The 19,018-nt window shown below is 40.7% G+C and overlaps 1 protein-coding gene across 2 annotated transcripts in view; it reads left to right on the top strand.

Moving 5' to 3' along the window:
* Positions 1–17,610, top strand: part of LOC307139805 (uncharacterized protein) — a 50,814-nt gene extending 33,204 nt beyond the window's left edge. The window contains exons 14-25 of one of the 2 annotated variants that reach the window (XM_079838904.1): positions 1,118–1,291; positions 1,383–1,556; positions 4,166–4,339; positions 5,480–5,647; positions 5,747–5,914; positions 8,525–8,698; positions 8,792–8,965; positions 11,576–11,749; positions 11,849–12,016; positions 14,670–14,831; positions 15,556–15,662; positions 16,726–17,610. In XM_079838904.1, coding sequence (XP_079695030.1) covers positions 1,118–1,291; positions 1,383–1,556; positions 4,166–4,339; positions 5,480–5,647; positions 5,747–5,914; positions 8,525–8,698; positions 8,792–8,965; positions 11,576–11,749; positions 11,849–12,016; positions 14,670–14,831; positions 15,556–15,643 — 1,798 coding nt within the window. In that variant the 3' untranslated portion in view covers positions 15,644–15,662; positions 16,726–17,610. The remainder of the gene's footprint in view (positions 1–1,117; positions 1,292–1,382; positions 1,557–4,165; positions 4,340–5,479; positions 5,648–5,746; positions 5,915–8,524; positions 8,699–8,791; positions 8,966–11,575; positions 11,750–11,848; positions 12,017–14,669; positions 14,832–15,555; positions 15,663–16,725) is intronic. The other variant, XM_079838905.1, reaches the window with a different exon arrangement.
* The last annotated feature ends 1,408 nt before the right edge of the window (positions 17,611–19,018 follow it).

The raw sequence follows: 19,018 nt of genomic DNA, 5'->3' as shown, positions 1-19,018 counted from the left end.
TAAACCTACCCATCACACACACACACACACACACACACTGCCCCTAAACATACCCTTCACACACACACACACACACACACACACACACACACACACACACACACACACACACACACACACACACACACACACACACACACACACACACACACACACACACACACACACACACACACTGCCCCTAAACCTACCCATCACACACACACACACACACACACACACACACACTGCCCCTGCCCCTAAACCTACCCATCACACACACACACACACACACACTGCCCCTGCCCCTGCCCCTAAACCTACCCATCACACACACACACACACACACACACACACACACACACACACACACACACACACACACACACACACACACACTGCCCCTGCCCCTAAACCTACCCATCACACACACACACACACACACACACACTGCCCCTAAACCTACCCATCACACACACACACACACACACTGCCCCTAAACCTACCCATCATACAAACACACACACACACACACACACACACACTGCCCCTGCCCCTAAACCTACCCATCACACACACACACACACTCACTCACTCACTCACTCACTCACTCACTCACTCACTCACTCACTCACTCACACACACACACACACACACAGCCCTTGCCCCTAAACCTACCCATCACACACACACACACACACACACACACACACACTGTAGAATGGCTGTTAATGGAGTCTGACGAGCCTCTCCAACTGTCAGATTTTGAATTTTGACAGTTGGAGTTTGAATAGTCTTGGCTCATCTGAACATTCCATCAATGAAAGTCAATGGGATTTTTTAATTCTTAAATCGTCATTTTTAGGAAAACCGTGAGTCGGATCTGAAGGTCTGAGCCGAGTTTGGTGGTTGTGGCTTTAAAGCTCTAGGAGGAGATACAGTCAGAAATTTAGTCTTAGAAGAATAATCTTTGATGAAAGGCTAATTTATCTACTAGCAACTCAAAGTGCATTACACATAAATTAAAATATTAATAAGAAAAAAAGGGAAACTATAGACTAAATGACAGACTATATGCTGTAGCTCTTCAATAAGATGATCATCACAGATCTGAGTCATTTTCTCTTTCTGTCTTCAGTCTGCATAGATGCAGTATTACAGAGAAACAGAGTCTCATCCTGACTTCAGCTCTGAAATCAAACCCATCACACCTGAGAGAGCTGGACCTGAGCAGGAATAATCTAGAAAACACAGGAGTGAAGCCCTTATGTGACGCACTGAAGGATTCACACTGTAAACTGGAGAGATTGAGGTCAGTCACATTCACACACAAGAAAGAAAGTGTTTTGATATTTGAATGAAACAGAATAAAGAGTTTGTTTTTCTCATTTCTCCTAATGTAGGTTAAGATACTGTTATATGACAGATGAAGGTTGTTCTGCTGTGACTTCAGCTCTGAAATCAAACCCATCACACCTGAGAGAGCTGGACCTGAGCGAGAATAAACTAGGAGACTCTGGAGTGAGAAACCTCAGTGATCTACTGATGAACCCACAATCACAGCTGGAGAATCTACAGTTAGTATCATTATACTGTACAGTTACAGTGAGATTACAGTTCACTGTTTAGTTTATTTTAAGGCAACTGGACTCAAGTCAAATCATTTATAGCTCTGCACTTTCTGCTGTTTCTCCATCTGAAGAAAGATTCAGAAATACTGTTAGTTAACGGCTTATGTGTGTCAGTAGAAGAGCATTAAACTTTGAAGCATTTGAAACTGTGGCTATAAAATAGTTTCATATGCTGAAATCTGACAAATATTTGCTCTGAAACAATACAGAAGTGAGAACAGACTAAAAACAGGTCAACAAATGACAGTAGATTATTCTGACAGAGTTACAGTTAAACTGGACTGATGACACTTTTCACTAAATCTTAATTTATTATGTAAAATGTGTATTTAGAGGATTTAATCTATACTTGTACATGATTTTCTGATGTTGAAAATCAGTCCATTTAAAGGGGACATCGGATGGCCATTTTCCACAAGTTGGTATGATTCTTTAGGGTCTTCATGAAAAAGTCTGTAACATACTTTGGTTAATATTCCTCAATCGAGTAAAACAACAGCCTTTAACCTCCTCAAAAACAGCTCTGTTCATAGCGACCTGTTTCAGTGCCTGTCTCTTTAAATGCTAATGAGCTACTGCTCACCCCACCGCTCTCTTCCTAAGCTAACATACGGATAATGTTAGCCAACCGTATTGTGGATTGTTACTCTCACAATTTCCTATAGCACACATCTATTGTAAGCTTTTACCTAATGTATGAAAATTAGGGCTTATCTAAGTGCGATTTTTCTGACAGATGTTGTGATTGCGATTTGATTCGTGATTTAATCTTGTAAAGTCAAGCTTCAGCTCAATATCCTCAATAGTGTGCAACACACACTCTTAATTAAAGGAGTTCAACATGCCTTTAACTGTTGACCCCTCCACTAGCTCGAGGTCTAGCAGATGCAGTGAGCCTTTCCATTAGTGGTCATTTTGTCAGTGTGAAGCCTCGGTTATTCTCCAGTTCAGACGTGTTCACGGACAGCTGTGGACAGGACGGTCCTGCTTGTGTCTACACTACTGAAAGTGCTGAGATCCGCTCGGCGGACGTGTTCCACACATGAGCAGTAGATCGGCTACTCTGGGCAATTTCCCTACATGATTTATTCCACATCTGGCTGTCTTTATAATGTTTTAATGACAGATCGTAGAGGTGCGGGTAGAGACGGATTTATTCACACAGCCTCTGAACATTTCCAACGTCCCCTTTAAAGGAAATATATGTAAGATTGTGGCCAAAACTGGTACTGCAATCACTTTCAAATGACTGTAGAGCGGTGTATCCCCCTCCCCCTGACTCGAGGTTGCCAGATAGGCTGCAGGATCCAGTGGGAACATGGGCTCTGCTACAAAGAGCTTCCAATGGCAAGTGACGAGTCCTACACAGCAAGTTCTTTGTTTTTTCATTGTCACAACGTTTTTCTGATTCATAACGAGGTCTTTTAGGTTTTGTAAAGTTTTATTTTTTATCCAAAAAGTTTGTAGCTGCAGCTGTGGTAACTAGAGCAGAGCTGGCAACCCGGATGCAGAAACACTACTGACTTCGTGATTGGTAGATAGGTGGAGGGTGGAGGGTGGAGCTTCAGGCCAAAACACAACATGTCAACATCAACATCAGTTGAGGGCTGCAACTTCACTTTTAAAATCACAATATCCTGGCCGGACTACTGTTGTCAGTGATATAAGTATTTGAAATTAACATGATTTCTTAATGTCTAGTGACATATCAGGGCGATTTTATGATTCATTGAAATACTTTTCTTACATACAGTTCCTTTAAATATTAACTATTCTATTGTTTCTATATTAATCCTATATATTAATCTACAGTGATAAATGCACATACATAGATGTAGATCAGAAATTTGTTATTTTAATATTATTTATATGCATAATTAAATCTATAATGTATTTGTGAAGTTTAAGTGCATGAGAAAGTTATATATACTGCATGAGCTGAAGTTTGCCTGACATATTACTGTCATATGGCATGGACAAGGGACAGGGAGATAATTTTGGTCATACAAGAATGTGTGTACATGTTCTGTCATGGACTGTATGAAGGACCTTACTGTATATGTAGCACCTGTTTCCGATGATGTAACAGTAGCTTATATTATCAACTGATGTAAGCATGAAGTATACATTCTATTTTAAACAGACCAACATGTTTCTTTACCTTGTAAGGAATTGCAAATCTGTAGTCAGTGGTATATAATGCTCAATGTTAATGTACAACCTCAGAGAAACATACAGCTGGCACGATAACAACACGTTTCTCTCCTGTGTCTCGAGACATATGACAATAAAGAGTTTTTGACAAGGCAACTGGTATCCGGTCCTGTGATTCAATCATAACGGGGACAAAAGCTGAATTTTCAGATCTACAATAGAACAGAGATTAAAACAGAATTGTTTAAAAAATGAACACAACAGTTTCCAGCAAACAGAATTATTGTGACACGATTACAAGCTGAATATGGAAACTATAGACTAAATGACAGACTATATGCTGTAGCTCTTCAATAAGATGATCATCACAGATCTGAGTCATTTTCTCTTTCTGTCTTCAGTCTGAGTGTCTGCAGTATTACAGAGAAACAGTGTCTCATCCTGACTTCAGCTCTGAAATCAAACCCATCACACCTGAGAGAGCTGGACCTGAGCGAGAATAAACTAGGAGACTCTGGAGTGAGAAACCTCAGTGATCTACTGATGAACCCACAATCACAGCTGGAGAATCTACAGTTAGTATCATTATACTGTACAGTTACAGTGAGATTACAGTTCACTGTTTAGCTCAAGTCACATCATTTATACTGTAGCATTGCATCTTCTGGCCTTTGCCATTGGTCACAGTTAAAATTAAGTGTTGAACTAGTGAATAATTGCATTTCAAGTATTTGAAACTGATTGTGTAAGTCTGGGTAAGATGCCCCCGGGGTAAGATGAACCACACTTCATTATTTTTGTAAACAAACTTTGAAGTTGGCTTGAGAAAGCTGGACCATAAAGTTTGAAGCGAGTGAGTAGACAGACAGACACACACACTCTCACTCTATCTATCTATCTATCTATCTATCTATCTATCTATCTATCTATCTATCTATCTATCTATCTATCTATCTATCTATCTATCTATCTATCTATCTATCTATCTATCTATCTATCTATCTATCTATCTATCTATCTATCTATCTATCTATCTATCTATCTATCTATCTATCTATCTATCTATCTCTCTCACACACACACACACACACACACACACACACACACACACACACACACACACACACTGCCCCTGCCCCTAAACCTACCCATCACACACACACACACACACACACACACACACACACACGCACACACTGCCCCTGCCCCTAAACCTACCCATCACACACACACACACACACACACACACACACACACACACACACACACACACACACACACACACACAGTAGAATGGCTGTTAATGGAGTCTGACGAGCCTCTCCAACTGTCAGATTTTGAATTTTGACAGTTGGAGTTTGAATAGTCTTGGCTCATCTGAACATTCCGTCAATGAAAGTCAATGGGATTTTTAATTCTTAAATCGTCATTTTTAGTAAAACCGTGAGTCGGATCTGAAGGTCTGAGCCGAGTTTGGTGGTTGTGGCTTTAAAGCTCTAGGAGGAGAGACAGTCAGAAATTTAGTCTCAGAAGAATAATCTTTGATGAAAGGCTAATTTATCTACTAGCAACTCAAAGTGCATTACACATAAATTAAAATATTAATAAGAAAAAAAGGGAAACTATAGACTAAATGACAGACTATATGCTGTAGCTCTTCAATAAGATGATCATCACAGATCTGAGTCATTTTCTCTTTCCGTCTTCTGTCTGAGTGTCTGCAGTATTACAGAGAAACAGTGTCTCATCCTGACTTCAGCTCTGAAATCAAACCCATCACACCTGAGAGAGCTGGACCTGAGCGGGAATAAACTAGAAAACACAGGAGTGAAGCCCTTATGTGACGCACTGAAGGATTCACACTGTAAACTGGAGAGATTGAGGTCAGTCACATTCACACACAAGAAAGAAAAAGTGTTTTGATATTTGAATGAAACAGAATAAAGAGTTTGTTTTTCTCATTTCTCCTAATGTATGTTAAGCTGCTGTGATATGACAGATGAAGGTTGTTCTGCTGTGACTTCAGCTCTGAAATCAAACCCATCACACCTGAGAGAGCTGGACCTGAGCAGGAATAAACTAGGAGACTCTGGAGTGAGAAACCTCAGTGATCTACTGATGAACCCACAATCACAGCTGGAGAAACTACAGTTAGTATCATTATACTGTACAGTTACAGTGAGATTACAGTTCACTGTTTAGTTTATTTTAAGGCAACTGGACTCAAGTCAAATCATTTATAGCTCTGCACTTTCTGCTGTTTCTCCATCTGAAGAAAGATTCAGAAATACTGTTAGTTAACGGCTTATGTGTGTCAGTAGAAGAGCATTAAACTTTGAAGCATTTGAAACTGTGGCTATAAAATAGTTTCATATGCTGAAATCTGACAAATATTTGCTCTGAAACAATACAGAAGTGAGAACAGACTAAAAACAGGTCAACAAATGACAGTAGATTATTCTGACAGAGTTACAGTTATACTGGACTGATGGTGCTTTACACTAAATCTTAATTTATTATCTAAAATGTGTATTTAGAGGATTTAATCTATACTTGTACATGCTTTTCTGATGTTGAAAATCAGTCCATTTAAAGGGGACATCGGATGGCCATTTTCCACAAGTTGGTATGATTCTTTAGGGTCTTCATGAAAAAGTCTGTAACATACTTTGGTTAATATTCCTCAATGGTCGAGTAAAACAACAGCCTTTAACTCCTCAAAAACAGCTCTGTTCATAGCGACCTGTTTCAGTGCCTGTCTCTTTAAATGCTAATGAGCTACTGCTCACCCCACCGCTCTCTTCCTAAGCTAACATACGGATAATGTTAGCCAACCGTATTGTGGATTGTTACTCTCACAATTTCCTATAGCACACATCTATTGTAAGCTTTTACCTAATGTATGAAAATTAGGGCTTATCTAAGTACGATTTTTTTTGACAGATGTTGTGATTGCGATTTGATTCGTGATTTAATCTTGTAAAGTCAAGCTTCAGCTCAATATCCTCAATAGTGTGCAACACACACTCTTAATTAAAGGAGTTCAACATGCCTTTAACTGTTGACCCCTCCACTAGCTCGAGGTCTAGCAGATGCAGTGTGCCTTTCCATTAGTGGTCATTTTGTCAGTGTGAAGCCTCGGTTATTCTCCAGTTCAGACGTGTTCACGGACAGCTGTGGACAGGACGGTCCTGCTTGTGTCTACACTACTGAAAGTGCTGAGATCCGCTCGGCGGACGTGTTCCACTCATGAGCAGTAGATCGGCTACTCTGGGCAATTTCCCTACATGATTTATTCCACATCTGGCTGTCTTTATGTTTTATTGACAGATCGTAGAGGTGCGGGTAGCGACGGATTTATTCACACAGTCTCTGAACATTTCCAACGTCCCCTTTAAAGGAAATGTATGTAAGATTGTGGCCAAAACTGGTACTGCAATCACTTTCAAATGACTGTAGAGCGGTGTATCCCCCTCCCCCTGACTCGAGGTTGCCAGATAGGCTGCAGGATCCAGTGGGAACATGGGCTCTGCTACAAGGAGCTTCCAATGGCAAGTGACGAGTCCTACACAGCAAGTTCTTTGTTTTTTCATTGTCACAACGTTTTTCTGATTCATAACGAGGTCTTTTAGGTTTTGTAAAGTTTTATTTTTTATCCAAAAAGTTTGTAGCTGCAGCTGTGGTAACTAGAGCAGAGCTGGCAACCCGGATGCAGAAACACTACTGACTTCGTGATTGGTAGATAGGTGGAGGGTGGAGGGTGGAGCTTCAGGCCAAAACACAACATGTCAACATCAACATCAGTTGAGGGCTGCAACTTCACTTTTAAAATCACAATATCCTGGCCGGACTACTGTTGTCAGTGATATAAGTATTTGAAATTAACATGATTTCTTAATGTCTAGTGACATATCAGGGCGATTTTATGATTCATTGAAATACTTTTCTTACATACAGTTCCTTTAAATATTAACTATTCTATTGTTTCTATATTAATCCTATATATTAATCTACAGTGATAAATGCACATACATAGATGTAGATCAGAAATTTGTTATTTTAATATTATTTATATGCATAATTAAATCTATAATGTATTTGTGAAGTTTAAGTGCATGAGAAAGTTATATATACTGCATGAGCTGAAGTTTGCATGACATATTACTGTCATATGGCATGGACAAGGGACAGGGAGATAATTTTGGTCATACAAGAATGTGTGTACATGTTCTGTCATGGACTGTATGAAGGACCTTACTGTATATGTAGCACCTGTTTCCGATGATGTAACAGTAGCTTATATTATCAACTGATGTAAGCATGAAGTATACATTCTATTTTAAACAGACCAACATGTTTCTTTACCTTGTAAGGAATTGCAAATCTGTAGTCAGTGGTATATAATGCTCACTGTTAATGTACAACCTCAGAGAAACATACAGCTGGCACGATAACAACACGTTTCTCTCCTGTGTCTCGAGACATATGACAATAAAGAGTTTTTGACAAGGCCACTGGTATCCGGTCCTGTGATTCAATCATAACGGGGACAAAAGCTGAATTTTCAGATCTACAATAGAACAGAGATTAAAACAGAATTGTTTAAAAAATGAACACAACAGTTTCCAGCAAACAGAATTATTGTGACACGATTACAAGCTGAATATGGAAACTATAGACTAAATCACAGACTATATGCTGTAGCTCTTCAATAAGATGATCATCACAGATCTGAGTCATTTTCTCTTTCTGTCCTTCAGTCTGACTGATCGCAGTATTACAGAGAAACAGAGTCTCATCCTGACTTCAGCTCTGAAATCAAACCCATCACACCTGAGAGAGCTGGACCTGAGCAGGAATAATCTAGGAAACACAGGAGTGAAGCCCTTATGTGACGCACTGAAGGATTCACACTGTAAACTGGAGAGATTGAGGTCAGTCACATTCACACACAAGAAAGAAAAAGTGTTCTGATATTTGAATGAAACAGAATAAAGAGTTTGTTTTTCTCATTTCTCCTAATGTAGGTTAGGATACTGTGATTTGACAGATGAAGGTTATTCTGCTGTGACTTCAGCTCTGAAATCAAACCCATCACACCTGAGAGAGCTGGACCTGAGCAGGAATAAACTAGGAGACTCTGGAGTGAGAAACCTCAGTGATCTACTGATGATCCCACAATTACAGCTGGAGAAACTACAGTTAGTATCATTATACTGTACAGTTACAGTGAGATTACAGTTCACTGTTTAGTTTATTTTAAGGCAACTGGACTCAAGTCAAATCATTTATAGCTCTGCACTTTCTGCTGTTTCTCCATCTGAAGAAAGATTCAGAAATACTGTTAGTTAACGGCTTATGTGTGTCAGTAGAAGAGCATTAAACTTTGAAGCATTTGAAATTGTGGCTATAAAATAGTTTCATATGCTGAAATCTGACAAATATTTGCTCTGAAACAATACAGAAGTGAGAACAGACTAAAAACAGGTCAACAAATGACAGTAGATTATTCTGACAGAGTTACAGTTATACTGGACTGATGGTGCTTTACACTAAATCTTAATTTATTATCTAAAATGTGTATTTAGAGGATTTAATCTATACTTGTACATGCTTTTCTGATGTTTAAAATCAGTCCATTTAAAGGGGACATCGGATGGCCATTTTCCACAAGTTGGTATGATTCTTTAGGGTCTTCATGAAAAAGTCTGTAACATACTTTGGTTAATATTCCTCAATCGAGTAAAACAACAGCCTTTAACCTCCTCAAAAACAGCTCTGTTCACAGCGACCTGTTTCAGTGCCTGTCTCTTTAAATGCTAATGAGCTACTGCTCACCCCACTGCTCTCTTCCTAAGCTAACATACGGATAATGTTAGCCAACCATATTGTGGATTGTTACTCTCACAATTTCCTATAGCACACATCTATTGTAAGCTTTTACCTAATGAATGAAAATTAGGGCTTATCTAAGTACGATTTTTTTTGACAGATGTTGTGATTGCGATTTGATTTGCGATTTAATCTTGTAAAGTCAAGCTTCAGCTCAATATCCTCAATAGTGTGCAACACACACTCTTAATTAAAGGAGTACAACATGCCTTTAACTGTTGACCCCTCCACTAGCTCGAGGTCTAGCAGATGCAGTGTGCCTTTCCATTAGTGGTCATTTTGTCAGTGTGAAGCCTCGGTTATTCTCCAGTTCAGACGTGTTCACGGACAGCTGTGGACAGGACGGTCCTGCTTGTGTCTACACTACTGAAAGTGCTGAGATCCGCTCGGCGGACGTGTTCCACACATGAGCAGTAGATCGGCTACTCTGGGCAATTTCCCTACATGATTTATTCCACATCTGGCTGTCTTTATAATGTTTTAATGACAGATCGTAGAGGTGCGGGTAGAGACGGATTTATTCACACAGCCTCTGAACATTTCCAACGTCCCCTTTAAAGGAAATATATGTAAGATTGTGGCCAAAACTGGTACTGCAATCACTTTCAAATGACTGTAGAGCGGTGTATCCCCCTCCCCCTGACTCGAGGTTGCCAGATAGGCTGCAGGATCCAGTGGGAACGTAGGCTCTGCTACAAGGAGCTTCCAATGGCAAGTGACGAGTCCTACACAGCAAGTTCTTTGTTTTTTCATTGTCACAACGTTTTTCTGATTCATAACGAGGTCTTTTAGGTTTTGTAAAGTTTTATTTTTTATCCAAAAAGTTTGTAGCTGCAGCTGTGGTAACTAGAGCAGAGCTGGCAACCCGGATGCAGAAACACTACTGACTTCGTGATTGGTCGATAGGTGGAGGGTGGAGGGTGGAGCTTCAGGCCAAAACACAACATGTCAACATCAACATCAGTTGAGGGCTGCAACTTCACTTTTAAAATCACAATATCCTGGCCGGACTACTGTTGTCAGTGATATAAGTATTTGAAATTAACATGATTTCTTAATGTCTAGTGACATATCAGGGCGATTTTATGATTTATTGAAATACATTTCTTACATACAGTTCCTTTAAATATTAACTATTCTATTGTTTCTATATTAATCCTATATATTAATCTACAGTGATAAATGCACATACATAGATGTAGATCAGAAATTTGTTATTTTAATATTATTTATATGCATAATTAAATCTATAATGTATTTGTGAAGTTTAAGTGCATGAGAAAGTTATATATACTGCATGAGCTGAAGTTTGCATGATATATTACTGTCATATGGCATGGACAAGGGACAGGGAGATAATTTTGGTCATACAAGAATGTGTGTACATGTTCTGTCATGGACTGTATGAAGGACCTTACTGTATATGTAGCACCTGTTTCCGATGATGTAACAGTAGCTTATATTATCAACTGATGTAAGCATGAAGTATACATTCTATTTTAAACAGACCAACATGTTTCTTTACCTTGTAAGGAATTGCAAATCTGTAGTCAGTGGTATATAATGCTCAATGTTAATGTACAACCTCAGAGAAACATACAGCTGGCACGATAACAACACGTTTCTCTCCTGTGTCTCGAGACATATGACAATAAAGAGTTTTTGACAAGGCAACTGGTATCCGGTCCTGTGATTCAATCATAACGGGGACAAAAGCTGAATTTTCAGATCTACAATAGAACAGAGATTAAAACAGAATTGTTTAAAAAATGAACACAACAGTTTCCAGCAAACAGAATTATTGTGACACGATTACAAGCTGAATATGGAAACTATAGACTAAATGACAGACTATATGCTGTAGCTCTTCAATAAGATGATCATCACAGATCTGAGTCATTTTCTCTTTCTGTCTTCAGTCTTTATGATTGCAGTATTACAGAGAAACAGTGTCTCATCCTGACTTCAGCTCTGAAATCAAACCCATCACACCTGAGAGAGCTGGACCTGAGCTGGAATAAACTAGGAAACACAGGAGTGAAGCCCTTATGTGACGCACTGAAGGATTCACACTGTAAACTGGAGAGATTGAGGTCAGTCACATTCACACACAAGAAAGAAAAAGTGTTTTGATATTTGAATGAAACAGAATAAAGAGTTTGTTTTTCTCATTTCTCCTAATGTATGTTAAGCTGCTGTGATGTGACAGATGAAGGTTGTTCTGCTGTGACTTCAGCTCTGAAATCAAACCCATCACACCTGAGAGAGCTGGACCTGAGCAGGAATAAACTAGGAGACTCTGGAGTGAGAAACCTCAGTGATCTACTGATGAACCCACAATCACAGCTGGAGAATCTACAGTTAGTATCATTATACTGTACAGTTACAGTGTGATTACAGTTCACTGTTTAGCTCAAGTCACATCATTTATACTGTAGCATTGCATCTTCTGGCCTTTGCCATTGGTCACAGTTAAAATTAACTTTTGAACTAGTGAATAATTGCATTTCAAGTATTTGAAACAATTAACTGATTGTGTAAGTCTGGGTAAGATGCCCCCGGGGTAAGATGACCCACCACCACCACCTTAATTTTTTTCTCCTGACCATAGACGAGACAAAATCTCATCTCAGCACTTTTGATAAATGGCGAATTTATCTAATTATGTGTCTGGAAAATATTTATCAGTGATATTGTATTATTTTTTTGAGTACCAAAGTTTTTGTGTCTAATTGTTAATGAGGGATTTCTCATTATATATATATATTATATTAGTATATATATTAATATATATATATATATATATTAGTGCTGGCCAAATTGTGTTAACGCGGGCGTTTTTTTTCTTCTTCTCATTTTAACTCATTAAAAATATTTAAAGCAATTAACGTTTGTTCGTTTTTATATACATTTTTGCCCCGCGTTACATTATATGATCACGCTCTTATTCATGTTATGCTTTTAAACCATCTAAGCGCGACAAGACAGAAGAGAACGCGCTGTATAAGTGTCCTGACACACACACACACACACACACTGCCCCTGCCCCTGCCCCAAAACCTACCCATCACACACACACACACACACACACACACACTGCCCCTGCCCCTAAACCTACCCATCACACACACACACACACACACACACACACACACACACACACACACACACACACTGCCCCTGCCCCAAAACCTACCCATCACACACACACACACACACACACACACACACACACACACACACACACACACACACACACACACACACACACACACACACACACACACACACACTGCCCCTGCCCCAAAACCTACCCATCACACACACACACACACACACACACTGCCCCTAAACCTACCCATCACACACACACACACACACACACACACACTGCCCCTAAACCTACCGATCACACACACACACACACACACACACACACACACACACACACACACACACACACACACACACTGCCCCTAAACCTACCCATCACACACACACACACACACACTGCCCCTGCCCCTAAACCTACCCATCACACACACACACACACACACACACACACACACACACACACACACACACACACACACACACACACACACACACTGCCCCTAAACCTACCCATCTCACACACACACACACACACACTGCCCCTGCCCCTAAACCTACCCATCACACACACACACACACACACACACACACTGCCCCTAAACCTACCCATCACACACACACACACACACACTGCCCCTGCCCCTAAACCTACCCATCACACACACACACACACACACACTGCCCCTGCCCCTAAACCTACCCATCACACACACACACACACACACACACACACACACACACACACACACACACACACACACACACACACACACACACACACACACACACACACACACACACACACACACACACTGCCCCTAAACCTACCCATCACACACACACACACACATACACACTGCCCCTAAACCTACCCATCACACACACACACACACACACACACACACACACACACACACACACACACACTGCCCCTAAACCTACCCATCACACACACACACTGCCCCTGCCCCTAAACCTACCCATCACACACACACACACACACACACACACACACACACACACACACACACACACACACACACACTGCCCCTAAACCTACCCATCACACACACACACACACTGCCCCTGCCCCTAAACCTACCCATCACACACACACACACACACACTGCCCCTGCCCCTAAACCTACCCATCACACACACACACACACACACACACACACACTGCCCCTAAACCTACCCATCACACACACACACACACACACACACACACACACACACACACACACACACACACACACACACACACACACACACACACACACACACACACACACACTGCCCCTAAACCTACCCATCACACACACACACACACATACACACTGCCCCTAAACCTACCCATCACACACACACACACACACACACACACACACACACACACACACACACACACACACACACACACACTGCCCCTAAACCTACCCATCACACACACACACACACACACACACACACACACACACACACACACACACACACACACACACACACACACACACACACACACACACACACACACACACACACTGCCCCTAAACCTACCCATCACACACACACACACACTGCCCCTGCCCCTAAACCTACCCATCACACACACACACACACACACTGCCCCTGCCCCTAAACCTACCCATCACACACACACACACACACACACACACACACACACACACACACACACACACACACACACACACTGCCCCTAAACCTACCCATCACACACACACACACACACACACACACACACACAACAAGACAGAAGAGAGAACGCGCTGTACGTCAGTGTCCTGTCTGTCTGTGTTATACATATATTTGTGTAAAATTCTTCATCTTAATGATTTGTTTGTGAGATAATCTCTTCCTCTGTTTGTGTCTTTCTAGTCTACAGGCCTGTGGCATTACCGATGTTTCTTCTTTAACTCAGTCTTTGACTAACTCAAAAGCACTGCAGTTTTTAAAAGAGCTTGATCTGAGAGACAATAAGATCAGAGACTCAAAGCAGCGGCTCAGAGACGAGCTACGAGACTCAAACTGTGTCCTGAGGTGAGGAAACATCACTGTGATATTAAAGAGAGCTTCATTTACCTCTGATATGAGAACAAACCTTTCAAATATTCATGAGAGGAAATTATCATTAAGCTTTATTGCAACAAAGGGTTTGTGTGAGAACAAAATGTAAAGTTGATTAAAATGTTTAACACAAAGGAGGAAAGAGAACAAAAGCACACAGTCACAGCTTTACACAGCAACACCTGCTTTATTAACTGTGTCAGTTATAGAGAATCATTTCAGTCTGAAAATAGACTTGGTCAGATTGTCTCAATAGGAGTCGCAGGTCCTTCTGCAGTCACACCAACACACACACACACACACACACACTCACACACACACACACACACACACACACACACACACACACACACACACACACACACACACACACACACACACACACACACACACACACACACACACACACACACACACACACACACACTCACACACTCACACACACACACACACACACACACACACACACACACACACACACACATATGAACGCCATTCATGTTTTAAATCTAGAGTATTTAATGCACAAATATTGTTTGAGGAATATCTCTGCAGGATAATGTAAAGTCAGTAATTAATCTGATTACAGGAATTTAATGTCACTTCTTTTTACTCAAAAACAGTCACTGAAATATAACTAATTTGCACTTTGTTCCACTGAACACTGATTGTTTTCTCTTCTGGTTCCTCCTTACAGACTAGATGAAGATGAAGATGAAGCTCAATCACCAAACGTCCCTGATAGATCGATTAGATCATGGTTTAAATCTCTGAAATGGCCATGAGAGGATCAGAAAGCATCAGGTGATCACAGAAGAGCCTCACTACTGTGTCTATGAGGAGAAATAAATGTGTGATTAATGTGTAAATGTGTTTCATACAGCTGGAAGAGACTCAGACTAGTTAACTAAAGCAGCGTGTGTGTTAGTGTAGTGATGCTTGTGACGTGTTTGAAACGTCACCATCATTAAGTACGTGGCCAATTGGGTGCCTCTCCGCTTTTGTATAAGTTTGTTGTTCATGCCCCCTGGAGTGCGTCTTGGTCGAAAGCCCGGCCCTTTTTCCTCGCACTGTTGTGGATCGCAGGTATGTGTTGGTAGCAATGTAGCTTTGTTGTTACAGTTGAATGCTATGAGTAATATCATGCGATCTTTACTTTAGTGTGACGTTGGTCCGCCAGAGCTTTGTGTGTGCGTGGTGTACTGCTTACCCTCAGGTACGTTTTAATGTGGTACATTCGGTGTTGTGAGGGTATGTACAAGGTGTGTGTGTGTGTGTGTGTGTGTGTGTGTGTGTGTGTGTGTGTGTGTGTGTGTGTGTGTGTGTGTGTGTGGTTGTGAGTGTCCCATCGTCTAATAAGGTGAGTAGTTTGTTTCTCCCTTGTAAATCGTGTATGTTTTAAGTTGAAAGTGTAATAAATGTTTACGTTTAGGGTCCTCGTTAAGGCATTGCGCCTTCTCTCCCCTCCTCTCTCTCTCTCTCTCTCTCTCTCTCCAATCCGTGCTCTGGGCCGCGCTGCTGCTTTGGGTCATCAGACACTTCTAGTCCAGTGGCTAAGTGGGCTGGATATTTGTTTCCTTTTGTTGTGGTCGTTATTTTGGTTGGTTTAATTTGTTTTTGTTATTTGTATTGAGTTATTTTGTATTACTGTCACCAACTCTCAGTTCCTTTTGTGATTTTGACTGTTTTGTTAACAGTCACTATTAATTGGAGTGATTACCGCTATGCGGTATCGATGATCTCGGTGATATTGCAATCTTGAGCCGTGATCAGTTCTGAGTTTGATCTTTGCTGCTGTGACAGTATGATTTTTTGATTCTGGTTTGTTTGTCTTCTAATGTAATTCTTTTCTTTGTGTGTTTTGCAGGAGCTGAGTGTTCCTTGGGAGCGGGCTGGTGTTGGGTTACACAGGCTTCACTTTAATACGGGTTGTCATTTATTGCTGTGTCACTATTTCTGGTCATTATTTGCAGTGATTCTTTGTGGATGTGATTTTGATTGGTGAGATTTCTTTTTTTGCACTGGGTGTACCATACTAGCCCGCTTCTCATAAAGGAAGCCTCAGCCTCCCCCTTTGCATTGATTAATTTTGTTTTCTTTTTCATTTGACTACAACAATTAAATGCTGTGTTTGGGATTTTAAATTTTGTAAACTCTTTTTAACTCTAATAAAGATATCTGTTTAAACGGAAACTCACGCCTCTTGCCCTTTCCAAGTGGAGCTTATTTGCGTGTTCTTTTTGATAATTTCCCCGTTTTCGGGGTGGCGTAGTCATTACAAATCAGCCACATGCTACATTAGCATGCATATCAGAAACATGTGATATTGAGGATTAATGTTGGTTTAGTGTTCAGCCAAATGATGGTTTTGTTTTATGTAAAGGAGGAACAGAGGAAGAGCTCAGATGAGTCTGTCAGCAGAAATCTTCAGGCTCTTCAGTATCAGGCCTACAAATATAATAATCTTTGATTGAACTCATCCATAATGATTCAAATGTTTCTAATCATAAATGTGATTGTCAAGTATAGCACATAAATGTATCATATGATAAAAAGTCTACAATGTGATTTTTGAATGCGATATTTTTACATGATCTCTTATATTTTATGCACAGAATATATTTGTTTTCTGTTGTATTGAATATTAAGTTAGCTCTGTGTCTGTTAATGCTCAGATATACAGTATATTGTCTTTGTTCTGCTATAATGGATGCCCATATTTTGACTTTATTAAATCCAAACTCCCCTCCTGAAATTATTGGCATAGCCACTGCGTGATATTTGTTGTCTTTAGCAGAGACACTGATTTTATTTATTAATGTGTCTAGGATCATTAAGGTTTTTAACTCCTCACTCAAGTCATGGCCTTCTCCTTTTTCATGCCTTATGCTTTATTTTAGGCTTGCAGTGATAGAGTGTGATAGTTTGGTTCCTCCTGTTGTGATGGCCAGTCCATAGAGAGTTAGCAGCTGCTCTCCTACACATTTTAATACGGTCCAAGTCTCCCTGTATGAGGAGACTCACCTGTTGCACTGCTAGGTCTGGAAGAGTCTCTAAACCCTTAATGGAGTGGAGTTATCACCCACCGTCTGCCTCTGATGTCTTTCGGCAGTACCCCAGCACCTGACCTCACGTCTGAGTGTGTACATAAACTCACCGTCTCACGTCCAGATTCTCTCAACTCTCCCAACCAGACAGACTCACCTGTCTCACTGCTGGGTCTGGAGGAGAGATTAGGAGGGAGAATTGCATCTGCATCTCCAAGAGATGAGCAATCATCTCATCCGCTTCCTCCTCCTCTTTATCCCCCGCCAAAGGGTCTGATTCAAAGAGAAGGGGAAGTTGGGGAGAGATTTCATCCATTAACTCTCCAGCTTTACTGGGTTTGCTGAGCAGGCCCGTGTTTCTCCGCGAATGGTGCAGAAAAGCTTGGATCTTCCCCACGACTCACATTCTACGCTCTAATACCCTTAACAGGAAAAGAGAGCAGTGCGGGCAGCACTCGGGTTCAGTGAGAACGGCCTGCGTGTGTCTAACCCCCAACACACAATGCATAGAAGATGAGAGTTTTGGGGAAATCATAGAACTCGACTCAACGCGTTAGTTCCCACTAAAGACAGCAGAAGAAAAAATATACTCACTTTGACAGTGAATATTCCCTCTGGAGAATAAGGAGTGAAGTGGGGCCGCTTACAGCAATATTTATGAGGAGACACTGTTGTGATTGGTCTGTCAACTGATGTGGTGTAATTGGTGCTTCCAGGATTGGTCACGCCCGAGGCTCTCCCTGATGATGACAAGGTTTGGGGTTTGGTTGACCAATCAGTGGAAAGGGGCATTTCATTCCCACCCATGTAGAAATCAAATATTCAAGCTGTTTATCCATTTGTAACATTGATCAAACAATATTATTCTTTTTGTTAATTTCAATGTTGATTCAATGACATTTTCATTGACTTTTTTGTTGAAATCTCACCATTGTTTCAGTATTCAATGATAATTCAATGCCATTAGCGCGTACACCTCAACATTGACTCAACATGTTTCAGTAATTTCTTGCTATCTGGGTTATATTTCAAATATTCCCATTTATCCCTATAAGTAAAATTTCAGTCTCCACTTGTTATTAATTGTAGTTATACTTTCTTGACAAAATGGTA

The sequence above is a fragment of the Gobio gobio genome (genome assembly GCF_949357685.1).
Source record: "Gobio gobio genome assembly, chromosome: 16".
NCBI lineage: Eukaryota > Metazoa > Chordata > Actinopteri > Cypriniformes > Gobionidae > Gobio > Gobio gobio.
The sequence above is the reverse complement of the archived record's forward strand: the minus strand, read 5'-3'. Positions and strand labels throughout refer to the sequence as shown.